Source organism: Heterocephalus glaber, unplaced genomic scaffold (genome assembly GCF_053883595.1).
Source record: "Heterocephalus glaber isolate CG9 unplaced genomic scaffold, H.glaber_assembly_v1.0 deba00000937, whole genome shotgun sequence".
Taxonomy (NCBI): domain Eukaryota; kingdom Metazoa; phylum Chordata; class Mammalia; order Rodentia; family Bathyergidae; genus Heterocephalus; species Heterocephalus glaber.
This window is the reverse complement of record NW_028258173.1, coordinates 15,734,614-15,755,915: the sequence shown is the minus strand read 5'-3', so window position 1 is coordinate 15,755,915 and position 21,302 is coordinate 15,734,614. Positions and strand designations below refer to the sequence as shown.

Below are 21,302 nucleotides of genomic sequence, written 5' to 3'. Positions count from 1 at the left end.
AGTTCTCTCTTCTTTCTCCGCTGGCTCTCTATGGCCAGACAGCATCTCTGTATTTTAGGGTTGGTTTTTTTGGGGGTTTTTTGGTATTGGGGATCAAACTCGGGTTCTTACGTCTGCAAGGCAGGCAGCAGAACCACTAAGCTAAATCCCCAGACCAGCATCTCTGTATTTTAAAACAACAGGAGAGAAATACACTTCTTGGATTATCAGCCTGCTCATTCATTTATTCACTCAAAAAATAGCTGAGTACTTTCTATGTATTAAGACTGTGTGAAAGGAGCGAGGGACACAGGAGTGATTTAGAATCTGTTTTTGTGTTTTCAATTTGCAGTACAAGAGAAAATACAAGGGTGAGACATATGATGTGGAGATCAGAGAACTGCTAGAGTCTCAAAGGACAAGAAATGGGTGTGAGGGTGGCTGGCTGAAGGCAAAGGGCACACATACATTAAGAAGCAAAGTGTGCAAGAGCACACACTTCTTTCCAAACACCACATGAGGCGTGTGATGGCTGGAGGGGTGCACAGGTGCAGAAAGAGATAAAGCTGGCATGAAAGCAGAAGGGAGAAGCCAGAATGCCAAGGCAGACTGAAGGCACAAAGTAGAGAATTAAACACTTTATATTAAGGCCTCCAGTATCAGGTGGTCTGTAAAGGAAAATACTTCTCATAGATGTAATCTATAGGTGACAGATGCTTTCCCTCCCTCTCCCTACAGTAGTCAGCAAGTCCCTCAGCAAACTCAAAATACTCAAAAGGGACAGAATGGCATTTGAGGAGAATCATTCTGGCAGCACTGGGGATTACAACTACTAGTTCAAAAAAGCAGTAATAAAACAGGGACTGGGGAAAAGGGCATCAGGGAATGGATAGTGTGCAGGAAAAAGAGCCTCTACTGTATCTGTGAGGCAAGCTTCCTTTTTTCCCCATACTGCTTAGCCTTAACATTAAATTAAAATTATACACGCGTCTTTGGCATGCTTAGCTCCTACTCTAAGCAACAAACTTATCTGATACGTGTTAGTATAAAAATGCATTTCACATGCATGTTTTTTTAAAAAAATGCATTCTAAACACAAAAATAACTTACATATCTGTCCATACCTGCATTAGACAGAAAGGATGGTGTCTGACTCAACTTCAGCAAACTAAGATGTTAGAATATATTTGAAGGCAATTATCTTTCAAAAAATGTAAAGGAAGGTATTTCCTTCCATTAAAAATGAGAAATGAAACAGATATGAACTATGTCACAGTGCATATTAAAACATACAAGACTCCTGAAACCAGGCCATGCAGAGAAGGGCCCTGAGAACCATGTGATTATGACTGGTGGCTTTCTCCTCAAGAGTTCAGAGAAAAGTGCTTCCCAGTTGAGCCTAGTCTACGTCAGAATAGAAAAGAGCAGAAAGGCCAGCCTCCGCAACTGCCAAGTCATTTTAATTAAAATATTTGTACACAGTAACTTTTCCAGTGGGAAAGAAGTTACCTGCAGGACAGTCAAGGATACATTTTGGGACCGCTCTCAATGAAGAAAGCAGAAAAGTGCAGAGCAATCCTACAAATCCATGAACTGTAATGAAGAGTTCCTTGATTCCCTGCAGGATTCTGCAAATCCTTCACTGCAGGCCCTGCAGAGAAATTGTACTTTTCAGCTGTCTCTATTGAATGTGTAATGGAGTGATGATATTTTATTTCAAATCAAAAGATGAATTATTAAAAACTTGGGTCATACAACTACTATTGGTTGCATTACTAAATAAATTCCCTTAATAGAGAGTACTTACATTCACTTTTGGTCTTTTCTGATACTAGCTGATCATAATATTAAAGACACAAAGAAAGTGTGACTTTAACTTAAGCTAGAAACATATTAAAAGACACAGAAATGTAGTCTTAAGTGAATTCTGCTCAGTAACTTGCTGAAATTATTTCAGGAATCTAGCAAAATCTAACTGCCACTAAGATTGATTCTGATTTCCAAGCATGTTCCCCAACTCATGTTTTCAATTTTTATGTTCCATTCTTTTCCGTTATAAGAGTAAAGAGAGAGAGAGTCAAAGACATGAAAAAGGAAAAAAGCAGTAACAAATATGTGAAATGTGATACTGCAGATAAAGTACTAGGCTGGGATTTAGAAAAACCAGGCAGTATTTCTAATTGTTCCTCTGTAGTCAAAAGGCAATAATATTTAAAAATCTCTAAGTTCCCTTCCCAACATAAAACTATAATAATTTTATAACTGTCCGAACTATATACTTATGATTTACCCCCAAAACTAGAAATTTTAAAATCAGAACTACTTTGAGATTTCAAGAAATTCCTAAGGAATCTTAAGAGTTTACCTTTTCTTGCATAAATAATAAGGAGATCCAAAATACGTATTTATAATGCAAATAAATTACATTAGGAAGATTTCCAGATTATGATGAACTTTATGAAATTTATAGGCATGTTTTCTCATGTTTTTATGAATTATTTAATAGAAATAAATACAAACATTTCAGAAAGTTGGTGTTTATAGAATTCTGCAGTTAGCTTGTTCCCAACGCAAGTAACTTGGAAAGTTAGATCACAAAATAACCAGATTTGACATATTCCTTTCATCTTGTGAAAGTTTACATTGAAATTCACTTTAAAGGATTCCTTTACATTTTAACTTTTTAAATATTTTTCACTAAGTAAACTGTATTACTAGCTGGCCAAGTTGGAGACTTTCTGTATCTTATGTTACTAACTTTGGCTATTAAAGATATCCTTCCCTGTCTTAATCTGTTATTTCATTGTAAGAAAAATGAAATTTTAAAAAAATGAGATAATTCTTTTCTAAAACTTTCTGGCTCCCCCACATGCATTTTAAAGTACATACCTCCAAGTGATACCAAAGGTGGGTCTGGGAGAAGGATAGGGCCAAATATCCAAGGCAGGTTTTGCATTATAATTAAAATAAGGGACTTCTCGGATTCCTCCTTTTCTGGCCAACTTTTTCAAGTCATCATTAGGCAAAACAAATATGCTCTTCTTGCTGCTCTTGGTAATAAACTTTCTATAAGATGGCAGAGCTGTACCTGAACGAGTCTTCTTCGGTCTTGAAAATTTCATCAGTTTTACTTTGTCTCTTGTAGAGTACTCCTTGCTCACAGTCATGGATGCTACCAGTGTGCCTCCTGCAGTGGTGAGTGAGTCTGTCACTGTGGTGGTGACCACGGTTTTGCTCTGCTCTTTTACAGAGATGATGTCGACACTGCTGTCTGTGGAGGGTGTGGACAGCTTTGTTACCGTTGTGGTGGTGGTTGTGACAGTGGATTTGGCACAATTTTCTGTGGATGAGACCATAGTTTGCTTATCACCTTTTGCAACCTTGATCACGGTTTTTGATTCTGTGGCTACTGTAGATGTCATCGTGGTGACTTCTGTGATGACTGTTTTTCTTTTAGATTCTCCATTGATGTTTTCACCTTTGTTGGTGGGAAGACTATTTTCATCAACAAAATCACTACTGAGGTTAGATTCTTCTCCAGATGTAACAGGTGATAGTGTATCTTTCTTAACTTCTAAAGTTTCAATTTCCATATCTTCTACCTGATTAAATGAATTGCTTTCTGGACAAGATGATAGAGGTGTGGTACGCTGTACACTGTCAGGCTCTTTGGTTGATGGCAGGGTCTTGAGGCTGGCTTGGTAATTACCTTTGGCATCTGAAGAACTTAGTAAATGTGAATGTGTTACTGAAATGTTTTTTTCATTAAAATCTTCCATGATGACATCACCATTAATAAATGGCTTTACTGCAGATTCTTTAACAGTCAATGACTTAATATCATTCTCAGGGATTATTTTATTTATATTATTAACTTTTGGTTCAACATTACCACTGACTACTTTACTTTCAGAGATTTCTTTCAAACATTCACTTTTCAAATATACTTTAGGTTTATTATCTTTTCCATTTATTTGAAATGTGCTTGCCTTCTGTCCTTTCTTTTCAGATCTATTTTCATTATTCTTTTTGTCAGTGATATTTTTAAGACTTACTTGATCAATACATTTATTAACAGGTCTCTCTAACTTTTGCGGTTGACTTAGTTTTCTGCCATTTGTTTCCATTACCATATCCTGTAACCTGTTATCACAGTTTCTAATAGACTTATCAGAAACAAACTCACATTTCAATGGCTCCAAGCTTTCAACACCTTGTTCTGGAGTTAGGAACTGTTCAGAAATACTTTCATTGCTATTTTGAACAATCATATCTTCTTCACTGCTATCCTGAATAGACATAGTGTCAGAACTATTTTCTAAAGTGCTATTATATTCAGAGTCACATCCTAGTTTTCCATCAAATTCCATTCCTTTTGACAGAGATGCAGTATCTCTGTCCCCGGTACTTTTAGGTGTTGATGGAAGAAAAGCATTTTCAGAAGAAACAATAGTGTCATTATCCTCCTGGTTGAGTGGTTTTTTATTCTTATAGATCAAAGTGCCAATATCATCTCCACCAACTGGTTTAGAGTCATCAATGAAGAAATCACTTCTGTCTGTTTTTATCTTACTGAGTTCCTGGCCTTTACTGGTTCGTTCAGAGAGGCTTTCATCTATGTCATTTTCAATGGAATTTCGTTTCTGATTGTTTGTCCCTGGACTTTGAATGGAGATATCATCTAACACTTGATCTTTTGCATAATGTTTGTTTGCGATAAGACTAGGATCACCAGTTTCAAGAACTGAGGGATCACTTTGTGAACATCTGTGAATCAAGTCCTCAGATTTGTCATTACTTGCACTGAAGCTTTGTTCTTGTATAAGCAAGTCACTTTGATGCTCTTCTTTTGCTTTTGTTACTACTGGTGACTCAGAGAGACTTTTCAAAGAACTCGGAGAAGACTTTCCTGTACTCTTAATTCCACCCTCCAACTTCATTTTTTCATGGCGTTGTTTTTCTTCCAGTGTAAACTGTTTAATTCTCCTTTCAAGAAGTCCATCTAATTTGGATGATTTTATTTTCTTTTTGTAACTAGTCCTTAGATGAAAACCCTCACTGACATTGACCACATCTACTTGAGAACTTTCCTGATAATTTATATGTGACTCTGTTTTTATATCATCTATTTCCATTGGTTCCTCCTTGAAGGATTTATCATTGTCAGAATCTAAATGTTCTTTTACATCTGTAAAATAAAGACATTTATATAAATGTAATTTTTAGTCTGAGAAGAGGAATTCATGAGCGTATTTGTAAAAGTACTTTTCTTATTTCACACTAAAAAGGAATATCTATATATTTCAAAATTCCTGATACAATTACAATAGGTCATGAACATATTTAAACTTCATGAAAGGTTTAAAAACATATATATTCCAAATATGTAAGTATTCTAGCTAGGTGTGGTGGTGGATCCCTGCAATCTCAGCAGTTGGGGGCCTGAGACAGAAGGATTGCTGCAAATCGAAGGCCAGCCTAGGCTATATAGTGTGTTCAAGGCCAGGCTAGAAAAGTGAGACCCTGTCTTTAAAAAAAAAAGATTCTGATTCATAGTATCTAAACATAATGGAATGCTGTAATGAAAAATTTAGTATATGAGGTGTATGTACAACAGTGTTTTTAGGTTATAAAATATCATTAGCCATATATATTCAGAGTTTTTTAAAAAATGACTTTTGACAAAAGGCAATATAAAATTCTCAAAAAGTTAACCATGTGGCTGGGGATTTAGCTCAGTGGTTTCGCCGCCTGCTATGCAAGCGCAAAGACCTGAGTTCGATCCCCAGTACCAAAAAAAAAAGAAAGAAAGTTAACCATGAAGTTACCATGTGATCTAGTAATTTTATTACTAGGTATATTTCTGAGAAGTGAAAACATATGTCTATAAAAAAACCTGTACATAGGGTCAGGGGTTTGGCTCAGTGGTTCCGCCGCCTGTCTTGCAAGCACAGGGTCCTGAGTCTGATGCCCAGTACCAAAAAAAAAAGCCCCTAGTTCAAACCCCGATATGAAAAAATAATTAAAAATTAAAAAAAATTTTTAAAAAACCAGAACTTGTACATGAATATGGTAGCATTATTCACAATAGCTAAAAGGTAAAAACAGTCCAAATGTTTGTCAACCAATGATTGGATAAATAAAATGTAGCATATCAATACAATGGAATATTGGGTATACAAAGGGATAAAGCATCGATAAATGGTATAATACGGATGAATCTTGAAAAGATTATGCTGAGTGAAAGAGACTGGTCACAAAGGATAAGTTATTGCTTAATTTCATTTAATGTGATGTCCAAAATAGGCAAATCCAGAGCTGGAGAGGGTGGAGCAGACCTGCAGTTTTAGCACTTGGGCACCTGCAGAAGGAGGATCGCTCAAAGTTTTGAGGCTAGCCTGGGCTATATAGTGAGTTCAAGGCCAGACTATACTACATAGCAAGACCCTGTCTCAAAACAAAACAAAGTACTCTCTCCCTACCACCGCCGCTTGGGTGTGTTCGATTCTGCTTCACCCATAACGCGCCCATGGCCTGAGGAAGGCATTGCTGCTGGAGGTGTAATGGATGCCAATACTGCTTTAGAAGAGGTGCTAAAGGCCACCCTCACTCACAATGGTCTAGCATGTAGAATTCCTGAAGCTGCCAAAGTCATCTTTTTGTGCTTATATCCAATTGTGACAAGGCTAGTAGAGGCCCTTTGTGCTAAGCACCAAATCAACCTAATTAAGGTTGATGACAACAAGAACTAGGGGAAGGTAGGCCTCTGTAAAAGTGACCAAGAGGAAAAAACCCATAAAGTAGTTGGTCCTAGTTGTGCGGTGGTTAAGAACTATAGCAAAGGGTCGGGGATTTAGCTCAGTGGTTCTGACGCTTGCCTCAAAAGCACAAGGACCCGAGTTCGATCCCCAGTACCAAAAAAAAGAACTATGGCAAAGAAACTCAGGTCAGTGATGTTATCAAAGAATACTCAAACTAGAGGAGCAGGGATTTAGCTCAGTGGTTTCGCTGCCTGCTGCGCAAGCGCAAGGACCCGAGTTCAATCCCCGGTACAAAAAGAAAAAAAAAAGAATACTCAAACCCAAGAGATGAATGAATAAAAATTTTGGCTCCAAAACACCCCACCCCAAAACAAAACAAAATAACAAGAACAAAATACGAACAAAGGCAAATCTATACAGAGAACAGACTGGTAGGCAGGAAGGATTGAAAAGTGACTGCTAATGAGTATAAGAAATACAAGATTTCTTTTTGGGATGAAGAATATGTTCTAGAATTGATTTTGATAATGGCTGAACTACTCTGAATAAAATGAAACCACTAATTACACTATAATTGGGTGAACTATATGATATATGAATTATATTTTGAGTAAAATGTTATCAAATAAGAGTCAATCTAGTGCCTGTCCTGCGGTGGGCAACTGCCCCAGAGTGTTCTTATCGTACCCAGGCTGGCCTCCTCAGTCAATGCTCCTTACCTTGGTCCTTCTCAGTCATCTCTGAGGTCTCCATTTCACTCTGGTCTGCTTCTTTTCCAGGATCTGAATCTTTTACATCACCTTTCTCAGAATCAGGCTCTGTTTTAAATTTTTTAGGACTTCGTGGACTTTTTCTTTTATCCAAATCATCCATATTTTCATCCACATTATTTGTGACTAAAAAGAATCATGTATATGGCAATTAGATATTTCCAATATTAGAAATTTACTTTAATATATTTTTAGTGGAAATGATCAAGTATCTTCCAGTAAGCAATATTTTATTTTTCATTTAAACAAAAGCTGAAGGTACGATATACTTTCTTATATTCAAATTGCTCAATTAGTTTTATAGGCCAGGGGCAGCCCCCTCTATAAGCTACAAGAACTTTAATACCAAATGGACAACTATAAATTTTCTTCCCCCAAATTAAAGGTCTTTCTGAGCTGGGAGTTTAGCTCAATGGTAGAGAGCCTGTCTGATAATCCACAAAGCTCAGGGTGCAATTCCCAGCAACCCCCCCCCCCCAAAAGGAAGCTCTTCTTGACATAAAAAATACATATATTTTATTGAATACTACATCATACTGTGGAACAAAAATGTCCAGTTCTAGAGCTACACCAGAAGTCAGAGATAAGGAGACAAACAAGTCTAACAGCCTGGCCTTGTGACAGCAAATCAAGACTTGTTTTCTGATCTGTATTTCTCTGGTTTTCAGCACATCTGTGCCTCCATCACCTCCATCACAAGATCCGACTAGGTTAGTGGTGAGAGTAAGTTAGTCATTATCATAGTGACCAGCAGCTTTGACATTAATTGTTTGTTACTGCTACCTTCACTGTGATTCCTATTTTGTAGTTAGAGAAGCCCAGAGCCCTAGACAGTGTGCACAGCTGTTTTATTCAGACACTATCTGGGAGGAAAGTCTCAAAAATACCAACTTAGTACCTGAATAGATAAAGAAAGGCCCAGAACAAGAGAAAATCTAGGGCTGGGGATTTAGCTCAGTGGTTCCACTGCCTGCCTTGCAAGCGCAAGGTCCTGAGTTCCATTTCCGAGTTCGATCCCCGGTACCAAAAAACAATAACAACAACAACAGAAAACCTTATGCTAAAGCCAATGGCTGTAAAATAAATCTGCAGAAACTAATCTGTATATTGATTATCTGGATTTTATATCACATAGCTCAGACCAGGTTATATACAAATAAAGAGCTCTCTATAAATGTAAGTGCTACATGAGTAACTGGAACAACAAAATGGTAATAAAAGAAACATCATGTGTTGGAATTTACTATAGTTGATACTTAACATGAATTAAATAGCAACTGAATCTTCAAAATTGCTATTTCTAAAATAGAAATGTAACAATTACTGTGTCTAACATGCTCCAAGACAGGATCCTATAAATTCCAGAGAGCCTTATAAAATGTGTTTCACCTTTTTAGAGATAAACGAATAACTTTCCTACAGTAACAACTTCACAAATCTACCATGTTTCACCAGAACCATTCACAAAGCTAAATCAGTTACTAAAGGAGTACATACCATTTCTCATGCACTATGTAATCTCCTCACTCAAGTTTCATCAGAAAAAACACATCACAGCATAAATTAGCAAATTACATTATATAGCATAGACGCCTGCTGCTAAAAATCACTTGGATAACAAATACCACATGGCAGACAGCAAAAGGGGCTCAGAAGCTAGGGCAGAAGGGTTCTATCATTTTTCATCTGCGTGAACTTCAGTATCACTTACCAGCTTCATAAAGTAATCTGCTCATTTAACGGGAATTTAAAAAGACACTGTCTCTCAAAAGGGCAATTCACCTCTAGAACTCTGAGATTCTAAATACTAAAGTTTGTTAGCAACAGTAAAAACTGAATAAACAGCTGCTTTAAGTGACAATGGTATGTAAGCCCCTATCACCTCCCCTCCGGATCTGGCGTGGACAATAATGTCAATGTTTCCAACTGTGACTCCTCAAGAAGTTAACAAGTATGGAATTTAAAATTCTGAAAAACAATACTGTAATTAGGTGGCTGAGGGATTTTTAAAAAAGCTCTTTTCAGTCATCTTTTTTTTGGTAGCGGGGATCGAACTTGGGTCCTTGTGCTTGCGAGCCAGGAAGCAGAACCACTGAGCTAAATCCCCAGCCCCTTTTCAATCATCTTTAACTGAATTGTAGGCATCCAAATCTTGTGAACAAACGTAATTTTTTATATTTCAGTTTATAATTGGTAAACAATAGTAATTTTGCACCCTGTACTAAAAATGTAGAAAAAAGTTTTTAGCCAAAATATGGCCAATATACTAGGAATTTATAAGAAAATATAAATCAGAAATAGTTATATAGAAAAAATTATTGCTAAAAATGGTATTTTAAATTAAATATAACTACTAAAATAAGTCACTTACTTCCTTCTGCTGACTTTCTGTAATTCACATTAGTATTGCCTGGCAATTTAGGAACAAACCTATAAACATGAGTTTTACTAATCCAGCTCCAGCCACCATATCCTGTTACTCTGTACTCCTCTCCTTTTTGTTTCCAAACCTGGGATAAAGAAAAATAAACTTATTAAACAACATGTTTATAAAGCATGTGTGGTATTACACATGTTTATCAAACACGAATAATAGGCAGGAAATTACTACTTTCTAAATGTGAAATTATAGTTTTATTTTTATAACAACTTCAAAAAATTGGTCCCAAACTCTCCTATATTACTAAGAGAAATCTGTCCTTCTAAAATCATCAGAAAGATGTATTTCATCCCAACTATATCAATTCAAAGGTTATATCAAAAGTAAAACAAAATTATAAAGTGTCAAAATGGTAGAAGTCTCAGAAACAGATAATACTTTTTAAAAGATTATGGAAAAAATTACCTGATGTTTAACTGGAAATGTATATTTTACCCATGTGGCTTGCTGCATTGTTTCTTCTTCTTCTTGTTTTTTCTCTTTTTTTTTTACCTTCTCTTTTTCTTCTCTTTCAATTGATGTCATTCTATGTAATCTATAAATGGAGAACAAAACAGAAATTTAACACTGAATAATGAACAAAAAAGATAAAATGTAATATTGAAAATTAGACACAAAACCAGAGTGGCTGGTTATAATCCCACAACCCAGACAATCCCAACTGACAATAAGCAGATGTACAGTTCCACAACAGGAACAGAGAGTATAATACAGCAAAAATAAAAAATGCTATCCTATCCATATGTCTCCCCAAAAGAAATACTTGTATTTCATTCCTGCAACATTTCACATATATGTATTTATAGTCCATTACCCACTTCCACAAAGGGTACTGATAGTATACGTAGAAGCAGTTTATAACTGTAGTAGGAGATCTTTCCATATCAGAATACCAAGATTTTGTTAAAAAATATAAGAAATACACCACTTCATGGGCAGCCTATAATTTATTGGACCAGTTCCCTACTAAAGGATACTTTATTTCCAGAATTTTTTCCTTACCACAAAGACCAACAGATCCAAAAGCTTTTGCTTTTATTTCTGAGCCTTTCTCATTAGCACTGGAGATTTTAAAGCCCTCACTGGGTTCACTAACAGAATTCTGGCTTTCAACATCCACAGAAAAAGGAGTCCAAGAGTCCTTTTGGTTAAGAGGAGGGGGTCAGGAAAGAAGTTCTACAGTTACTTCAATCACTAGAGATAAGGAATAGGCCACACTCTACTATCAGGCAGGAAAACAGGTACCAGAGCATCTATCAGTAATGGGCAGGCCTGTGGTGGGGAATGAACATTTAGCTGAGACTATATTTTTTATGAATAGGAGTATTTCCAAACAAAGATATGAACCAAAACCCATAAACAGGAGCTCCTCTCTAAAAGCTTCTACCTCTAAGAGCAGAAGTAAAAGAACTGCTTTTATCCCACCCAAAGCAGATGGACTCAATTTTTCATGCAGAGATATATAGAAACAAGGGAGATCTTTTGTCACCTTGGGGGAGTGGTGCTAGAAAGATGTGAGAGAAATTTAATTCTTTTTATCTCTAATTCCCAGTAAAAACTCTCTGTCACACTTGCTCCCCCTTTCTCCTCTTTTATGGTTTTGTGTACCTATGATTACAGGACCTTAGTTTACAGCCTCCTCCAGGTAAAGAGTTCATATCTATTAATTGTTTACAACTTGTACAGCAAACTTCTCTACAAGGTTCCTGGAGTTCTCAGAAATTGATGGGAAGAGGAAAAGCGGGATGGATTCTCACTGGGAACTAACTTACTAGTTCAAATCCCAGCCATGCACCAACACTCCTGGAGCTAGAGAGTGAAGCAAGCTCCAGAGCACAGCAGTGTCTCTCATAAGGAGTGACACTACACGACCAAACAGTAGTTCTCAGGGATTTGAGGGCATGACCCCTGAAGGCCTGGTCCACCACAGTAACAGAACCACCTTTGCTGACATAGGCCAGGAACACAATGACACTGTGGGAGCTCACAGCTCAGAAGCAGGCTCAGTTTGGCTTCTTGGTGTCTGCCCACAAGGTAAAGAGGCCCTTTCTCAATGCCAAATACAAAGGCTCGCTTTGCTTAGGCTTCCAGGCCAGTGAAGTGGTGTTATAACAGAGTACAATTCTATTAATTCCACTGCCACTAAGACAATCCTTATAGGGGGACAGGATTGCCAACACAGGGGAACTTAGCAGTTCAGTTCTGTTTTTATGGACAGAAATCTCTAATGTCACTGCTGGTAGCCTCGATGTCCCAGGAAGGAAGCCCCATGAGGATGGTACTGTGCAGCCTCTGGCTAGGTGGCAGATTTCCCCTCCTCATATCCATGGTCACTGAGAGGTGGACCAGGCATATGGGCTGGGCATCATCTCCTAACTTCCATGCACTGCTCAGGATTCTGTTGTGTGCTGCTTTTATATTAAAGATACAATACATAACATTTTATGTCTTCCATGATAAACTTGTGGAGTATCCCTCTATGTTCCTCAGTGACAGGATGGCTGAGACCAGAAGTTCTTGCACTTAACATGCTGACAGATAGTGCCATACTGTTCTTCTGAATTGGGGACTTCACAATACCATCAACTGCAAAGCCAACTTGTTAAATTAGTATCAAACTTCCAAACTGTTAGGCCAACTGTGGTATAAAACAAATTATCATCCTATTGTTCTTTAATTATGAGAGAAATTTTTTATGTTTACTGGCCTGTCACATTTATTTTTCTGCACAATATCTGTTCAAATCCTTTGTCTTGTTTGAACTGGACTATTAGTCTTTTTCATTAATACAAGATCTCTGTCAGTTAGGGAAAATTTCCATTTGTGGTGCAAATATTTTTCCTCAGTTTGGCATCTGTCTTTTGAGATTATAACATTTTTCCACTTAGAACTTTAAATACATGTATCCACTTTTCTCCTCTATGACATCTGGTTTTAAATCTGTTTAAAAAGAAAGTATCACAATAAAAATATAAATTAATTCATGTTTTCTTATTGTAGTTTTGTTTTTAGGATGTGGTTCTTTTTTTTTTAAATCTACCTTGGTATGAATGCTTTAGTAAAGTAGGGATCTAAGAGCTATCTTCTCCAAACATGGTCTTTTGCTTTCGGACAGGCAATATTACCACACCCATATTCCCAGATGTGTTTTGGTGTATTTCTGGATTCCCTATTCTATTTCATTGCCCCATTTCTTCAGTAGGACAAACTATTTTGACCACTATAGGTTCAAAATATAATCTAATACCTACTCTGAACATCTACTTCCTTTTGTGGCTATTCTTGCACATTAACTTTTCTAGATGAAATATTATCATCACTTTGGTCAAGCCTCCCACAGTCCCAGAAGAACAAATCCTATTCACCAGGCAAAGTATCCTTTATGTCTGTAAAGACTGCTTTACACGGGTTCTGAGTATTTCTTAAATTTATTCCCAGGTGTTTGAGGGTTTTGTTGTCGCTATTTTTGGAGTCTTTTCTTTCATTATAATATTTATTCAAATATAACATACAACAAAGTTAAGAAATTGAACTTTACCAATAACCATCACACTAGAAGTTTCTGTGTCCCACCCTGGGGCAATTATTACTCTAACATTTGAAGTCATCATTCCCTTGCTTTTGCTTACAGTTTTATTACCTATGTGTGTTCCAAATAATAAAAAGTTTGACTTCTGAAAACTTAGGTGGAAGCACAAAATCAGTTGCAGGAGCCAAAGAGCAATAATGTTACTATTAAAAGTATTCTAGGAAAACATAAACTTAAATCTCAGGTCAGAGTATGACTATAGCTTTCAAGAAATAAGTCTCTTTGGGTGAGTCAGTGGGCGACTACTGGCAAGCCCAGGAATATAGAGGACACCTCACAACCAGGGTATATGGCAGATTGCAGGGCAAAACAGGTCCCCTACAAAGACATGAGTCAAAGTGAACTGCTCTGGACTTCCTGCTTTTATGCCTTGTGAGAGTTCTGTGGTATAACGTAGGAACATGGGTACATTCTCACTGAGATTTGGCTTTTTGGAGTAGGTTACCATTTGTCCACTTGTATCACAGCTTCCACAATTTTACTGTTTCTTCTTCCCAGCCCCTGTGGGTTTACAACTTTAAAGAATACCTTGAGGGTATGGATATATGGCTAAGTGGTAGAGCACTTACTAGCACACATTAGGTAAACCCTGGGTTCAATCCCAGCACAGAGAAGGAAAAAAATCCCTTTGCTATAGGAGGTCACTAGGGAACAAAATTAAATTAATTAAAATTAATTTGGTATTTTAACTTAGGATTCCATCTGCATTTTAATCATGGTTATTGCTTGTATATATGAATGTTCAGTGTGCTACCCACCTTATTTAATTTTCATATTGTTTCTGATATTTTTCAGTTTAGGGGGAGTCCTAAGAACATAATTACATCAAATACATAATAATAACCATGCCTATATCTTGCCAATATTTGTATGTTTTATTTCTCTTGGCAAACCGACTTGGTTGGTATTTTCAGGAAAGTGGTGACAATGGGCATCCTTGTTTTGTTCCAAACCAGTGTTAATGGAAATGCTTCAGGCAGTTGAGTCCAGGCCATAATGATTTGGTCTAAAATACATCTTTACAAAAAAACAAAAAAACCCAAACAAATTTTTAAAAAAGGACTTCATATATTCCTATTTAACTTTTTTTTTTTTTAAATCAAGAATAATGAACTTTGACAAGTATCTTTATGGCATCTAATAGATGATCAAAGTTCTCTTTGACTTTTTTTTTTGTCCATTTTATTATTTTTTCTTTTTTGTTTTGGTACCGGGGATTTAACTCTGGACCTTGTTTTCAAGGCAGGTGGCAGCACCACTGAGCTAAATCCCTGGTTTTATTTGACTTCTTAAAATATCATGTTATTAAAAATCTCCTAAAATTGGACAAATCTTCTATGCCTAGGGTGGAGCTGATTTAGCAATGGCTTACTACTCTTAATTTGTTCCTGAATAAATTTGCTAAAGTTTCAGTTAAGATTCCTTATATATACATCCATTTGCTCCATATTATTAATCAATAAATATGGGAGACAGGGATGATAATTTTCTTTTTGCTTATTTTTATTGTTTCATGCTAACAGAAATAATAATCTGCAAGATTTCCTTCTTTTTCTATTTTAGTGAAAGAGTTTAAACAGAATTGTCTGGTTCCTGAAATGTAAAGGACTTACTTATAAAACCATCTGGTTCTCCCCATCTCCCTTAGTGATTTACACAGAATCAGAAATCCTTCTGCCTTTATGACCTATGCCCTGCTGTCTAATGCCCCAGATCTGTAGCCTCTTCCTTCCAGCCTTCACTGAAAGGGCCTGAAGGGTCACTCTCTCCTTGGACACAGGAAACCTGAATACTGTATTCCTGTGAAGGCTTAAAATCCCTAGTGCTGCTAGCAAGAGAATCAGAAAAACTGGTTAGTAGGCCCCTTTATTTATTCTTGTTATTATCTGTGTTTTCCTGAGCTTTTTTTTCTTGATAATCTTATACATTTGTAAGTTATAATAAGGTATATTTAGTTTTTGGTTTCATTATCTTTACTTTTATATTCAACATTTCTTTTCGCTGACTCTTTGTATACATAGCTAACTAATTTGCAGTTTTTATTTTCTAACACAGACAGTGAAGGCTATCAATTTTTCCACCTGCAGCCTATAAATTTCAGTATCTATAATGCTTTCATGAACATTCAGATCAAAATATCTTTTTAGCTTCCATTTTGATTTTTCTGTGATCATTTTTTACTTGTGTATTTAAGTTTCAAGCATACCACTTTTGAATTTCTTTTAATATTTACTGTAAATGTGTATATCCCTAGACAATATTATCATACATATGTTAAAACTTTACACAAATATACTACATGTATTTTAGTGATGGAATTATTTTCACTTTCTTTTACATTTATGAGATTTAAAATGCTGAAATTATTGTTTTAGTTTGTTTTCTTACTGCCATATTGTAGTCTATCAGAGGATGATATCACTGTTTAAATGTGCTCCATTATAAACATTTGGGGATTGTTTTTAAATTTCATGATTAAAATAATATGATAAGGGGTCAGGGATTTAGCTCAGTGGTTCTGGCACCTGTCTCGAAAGCACAAGATTCTGAGTTTGATCCCCAGTACCAAAAAATAAAATAAAATAAAATAATATGATAAGAAACAATCTGACATGCATGGTGGTACATGCCTGTAATTCCAGCACTTGGGAGGCTGGGACAGGAGGATTGCCACGAGTTCAAGGCTAATCTGGGCTACACACTGGTAGTTAGTTCAAGGCCAGCCTGAACTACATAGGGAGACCCTGTCTCCAAAAAACAACTATCTTCTACATGTTTCCTTATGCACAATATATATATGTAAGAGTTACTTTATGATAGTAGATAGAAGAATTGCATTTTTAACTTATCAATAAAACAGTTCTCTCAAAGGATTATAGTAATTATTACATTATTAATCTTTTATCAAAAGTATATTAAGAGTTCTCTTCCTATGACTGCACATTTTTGTCAATCTTGATGGATGTGCAACAGCAGCCCCTAATTTCAATGTGTATTTCCCAAAATACCAGGGAGGTTAAGCCATCTTCACTTTTCTCGATAATTTTCATCTTTTTGTGAGTGAATTATATTTACTATCTTTGGCCTTTTTTCTGATTAAATGGCTTGATGTTTTTTGTCTTACTGAATTGTAATAGTTCTGGAATATATTGTGAACATTACCTTTTTAATTAAGTATAACAAAACAATAAATATACCTTCAACCAGTCCATGCCATAAGTCTTTTAGAATAATATATTATCATAAGGTTTAAAACCAACAGAAAACAATTCACTGTGTACTGATACACACATGTGATAAAACTACATAGTAAAAGGAAGCATATAATAAAACACAAACCTTAAAACTGTAATTATCTCTCAGGAGAGGCAAGGTAATGAGTGAAAAGCTGATGCAATCACAATGTCCTTATTTTTAAGTTAGGTGGTAAATTCACAGGCATTTGGTTTTATTATTGTCCATTAGAGATTATAGATATTACGTAAAATCTTATATATGCATCATTTCCTAAACAAAAAATTTTCCCTATATAGGCCATAATTTAAAAAATATTGTTACTGTAAGATATATAGACTGGACAGCTCTTGAAGCTTTGTTAATCACAATTTAAACATTTCCATGAATAAAAAGTTAAAATTTCTATGTATCCTTAGGATCATGTCTTAGAAATTTATTGCCTATCTAGTTGACCATACTACTTCAGAAGTGCAAGTCTTATTATTAATTCCTAATTTTCCTGAATCATGGTCCTCAATTTTTTTTTTTAAGTGAGGATAGAACCCAGGACCTTGCACTTGCCAGGCAGGCACAGTGCCACTGAGCTAAATCCCTAGCCTGATGGTCCTCAGTTTTTTTAAAAAAGCCAGTGTTATACTTCATCATCTTATTTTAAAAGATGTCTTTTGTATAAATTACCAGATGTCACACTAATAAAATTCACAACATAATTTTATAAATAGAAGGAACATGTTAAAACTAATCATAATGACAAAAGCAGGAAAGAAAAACATCTGGATATTTAAAAATCTAAATTCCATTGTCTGCTACAATGATTAATACTTGAAATCAATGAGATGTATGATCTAATAATTTTAAGTTACATTTAATTATGGGAGTTTGGTTTATTTTGTTATTATTGGGGTTTTTTGTTTTGTTTTTTGGCAGTCCTGGGGATTGAACCTAGGCCCTTCACACTAAGGTACATCTCTACTTTCTTTTATGTTTTGATATGGGGTTTTGCTAAGTCACTATGTTGCCCAGGCTGGGCTTGAACTTGGGATCCTCCTGCCTCGGCCTCCTAGAGTGTTGGGGATTACAGGGGTGCACCACCATACCAAGCTAATTATAGTTTTATTTGGCAACATTTGGCTAAGCTCCTATTTCTGAAACATTTGTCACCAGAGATGAGGCTGCATGTAAAGTGTCAGGATGAGCACAGACTAGAAGAACATTAGGACAGAATGTTTGGGGGCAAATCTGGAGGAAAATACCAGGAGCCAGAGAAACACAGGCAGGATCGTGTCTGACTCTCTCCTGACTCTGCCTTGATAAAAGTAACCACCCACTCAGCTCTTCTCTTCCGTGGTGCTCAGTTCTGTAGCACCTTGTTTAATCAAATTTTCAACTGTAGGATGATTAAGTTCACTCCATTTGGGGAGACCTCTACTGATAGCAATTATATTCAAAAGGGGAAGGAGAAAAGAATCGTTAAGATTTATGTGGGGAAATCACCAAAGAAAACTGGAAGCAGATTAAAAAAAAAATTTAGTGGGCATAAACTTACTTTTCTTTTTTTGTTTTTTTGAGGCAGGGTTTCAGGCTGTCCTTGAACTCACTATGTAGCCCAGGCTGGCCTCACACTTGCAGCAGTCCCCCTGTCTCAGCCTCCCAAGTGCTGGAATTACAGGCTTACATGCCACCACCGCACCTGAGTAAACTTATTTTTCTTAATAATGTTTTTGTTAGGGCCGGGGATTTAGCTCAGTGCTTCCGGCACCAGCCCTGCAAGTGCAAGGTCCCAAGTTCGATTCCCAGTAGCCCGCCCCAAATAATGTTTTTTTAATAAAAAAGATGTGAAAAGTAAGGCAAAATATATTTATTTTCTAAAAATTATAGGGTTATACCACTGGAGCAAACACTATAGAGGTTAAAGGAATGGTACAATGATTCTTTTTGCTTTCATACTCTTGGATAATATTTGCAATTTTTCACCATATCTGTGTATTAATTTTGTCATAATAACTTTTTTTTTGGTACTGGGGATCGAACTCAGGTCCTTGCACTTGCGAGGCAAGCGGCAGAACCACTGAGCTAAATCCCTGGCCCCCATCATAATAACTTTTAAAGGACTAAAAGTTACAAAATTTTTAAGTTACAAAATTTATCTTTGTTTTTTTGGGATCAAACTTGGGATCTCGTGGTTGCGAGGCAGGCGGTGGAACCACTGAGCTAAATCGCCAGCCCTCTTTTTTTTTTTTGTAATCATCTGCTCTGGTTACAGAGTTCTTGGTTTACTTGGGAGCTGCATCATTTTTGGCCAGGCATTCAAATCTAAAAAAGGGTGTAAGACCTTAAGGGTGATATTCAGCATAGTACCAGGAACATTCCAGAATATTCAAAAAACATGAGGGCTCTTTCTATTTCAATAAAAATGCCCTTTCATGTCTTCCTCTCTCCCTCCCTTCTTCCCACTACCGGGGGTTCAATTCAGACCCTAGTACATGATAGGCATACACTCTACCACTGACCTCCATACTGACCCTTTTTTATTTTAGACAAGGTTTCTCTATTTGCTCAGACTGGCCTCAAACTTGTGATCCTCCTGCCTGAACCTCCCAGGAACCTGGGATTACAGACAAGCACCACCACATCCAGATAAATATGCTTTTACACTTTAAAAGCTTTTATTTTCATATAACCAGCCTCTTTTGATCCTTATCATTCTGTATCACAAATATGAATAGAAACCAGGAAGAATGACGTCTTTAATATAACCTCTTAACTTTCATTATTTATCCTCTAGCATTTAAATAAAACCAAAAGGTTGGGGCCAGGGATTTAGCTCAGTGGTTCTGGATCCGAATTCGATCCCTGGTACCAAAAAACAAAAAAAAAGAAGGAAAATAAAAACAGTCCAATGTTGGTCATTCACAAGGCTCAGAATTCACTTACCTGGTATGTCCTAAGGATTCCCGCCATATTGGTAGCATCACAACTGGTTTAACTGCACACTCCAAAATAGCTAAAGCCAATGCAAATTCTCTGGGTTTGCTACACATCTGAACTGCCTTGATCCAATTTGCTCTGTATTTCAGAAGAAAAGAAATCATTTCATTTGGTTAATCTTAAATTAAAAGCATAATAGTTGTAATTTACAATGACTCTATCTTACAGTGCCTGTGAGAAATGTTTCTAGATTGCAGATATGACTATACTGCTCTTCGAAGTTTCTAGCTCACAGAGACACATTTTAAACACTGCAAGGCATTCTAGAGATCATTTAGGCGTCCCAATTCCTTCACCTTCTATGATTTTCTGGAACTTTAGTCTGTACTGGATTCCAGGGATTAAAAACTGATTTCCAAAACTCATTCAAATTCTACTGGTGGTTCAGTCATTTAGAAGCACATGTGTGCCTCTACCTTCATCACTGTTTGTTGGCCAAAGTGACTTCATTTAATTCATTGGTAATGACATTTAAAATGTAGGTGCCTGCCTACAATAATAGTTTTATAAGTATGTAGTATATTTATAGCAGTAAATTAACCTTAGTTTCTTTTACCTGTGTGAAGCCCAATTGGGATGAAGAAAAGATGAAGGGATGTTGTTTTCTAGTTGGGTGATGGTCAGTCTCAGAGTAGATATAGTAAGGACTTTAGACCCATGGACAGAACCATTCCATTTGAACTCTCCTGCTGGAGTCAAACAGAATTTATGTGCAAGATGCCTTCTCTTATCATGATCTTCCCTGTGTTGGTGCTTATTCAAAGCAAATGAATTGGTGGAGTACTGATTATGGTAGACACGATACTTCCCTTCTTGACCCAATTTAAAGTAATTGTTGATATTTCCTTTCATGACCACTTCCTTTTTGGTGCTCAATCGTGAAATTTCTCCTTGAGAGTTAACTACTAGTACCTGAATAAAAAAAAAAAAATAGAAGGATTTCATTATTTAGCCAAAGATGCAAATTGTCTGATCAATTGTCTTTCGATAATTATAATCTATATTCCAAATAAGTTAAAATACATCTTATGACTGAACTGTTTGAAATGCTAAGCTAAAATGAAAGCTGCTTACAATTAAACATCCAAGATATGCCTGCAAAAAGAAAGAAAACTAATATTTATTAAATATTATGTTAGATACTATTGAGTAATTTTTATTTTTTTCCAATGCTGGAGATCAAACTCAGGGCATTGAGTATACTAATAAGCATTTTACCACTGGGCTACAACTCCAAGCCCACTAATTTCTACTTTCCTGAATCTCAACTATACATATCAAAAGTATGTGTACTCTTTATTATTCACCTATCATTATATCAAGTTTATAACTCACTCTTTAGGGAAATGAGGAGGGATTGCATGTACTACCACTTAAAAATATTTTCCTAAAAATGCCTTTTCTGCTCCTATTTCATTCTAGCTTTAGTTCAAGAGCACATGGATACTTTAAAATGTCTTGAAAAGTTGATCCCAACCCTTTAGTGAATTATAAAATAAACTGCAACTCTTAATTAACTTTAAAAAAAATAAAATAGC

The 21,302-nt window shown here is 36.2% G+C and overlaps 1 protein-coding gene and 1 pseudogene across 19 annotated transcripts in view; one reads left to right on the top strand and one right to left on the bottom strand.

Annotated features, from left to right (window-relative positions):
• Positions 1–21,302, bottom strand: part of Bptf (bromodomain PHD finger transcription factor) — a 137,743-nt gene that overhangs the window by 52,778 nt on the left and 63,663 nt on the right. For all 19 annotated transcript variants that reach the window (XM_087208207.1, XM_087208205.1, XM_087208209.1 and 16 more), the window contains 6 exons: positions 20,321–20,676; positions 19,711–19,842; positions 10,356–10,485; positions 9,882–10,020; positions 7,460–7,636; positions 2,869–5,167 (listed from right to left, as the gene is read on the bottom strand). In XM_087208207.1, coding sequence (XP_087064333.1) covers positions 2,869–5,167; positions 7,460–7,636; positions 9,882–10,020; positions 10,356–10,485; positions 19,711–19,842; positions 20,321–20,676 — 3,233 coding nt within the window. The remainder of the gene's footprint in view (positions 1–2,868; positions 5,168–7,459; positions 7,637–9,881; positions 10,021–10,355; positions 10,486–19,710; positions 19,843–20,320; positions 20,677–21,302) is intronic.
• Positions 6,522–7,044, top strand: LOC147828782 (small ribosomal subunit protein eS12 pseudogene; annotated as a pseudogene).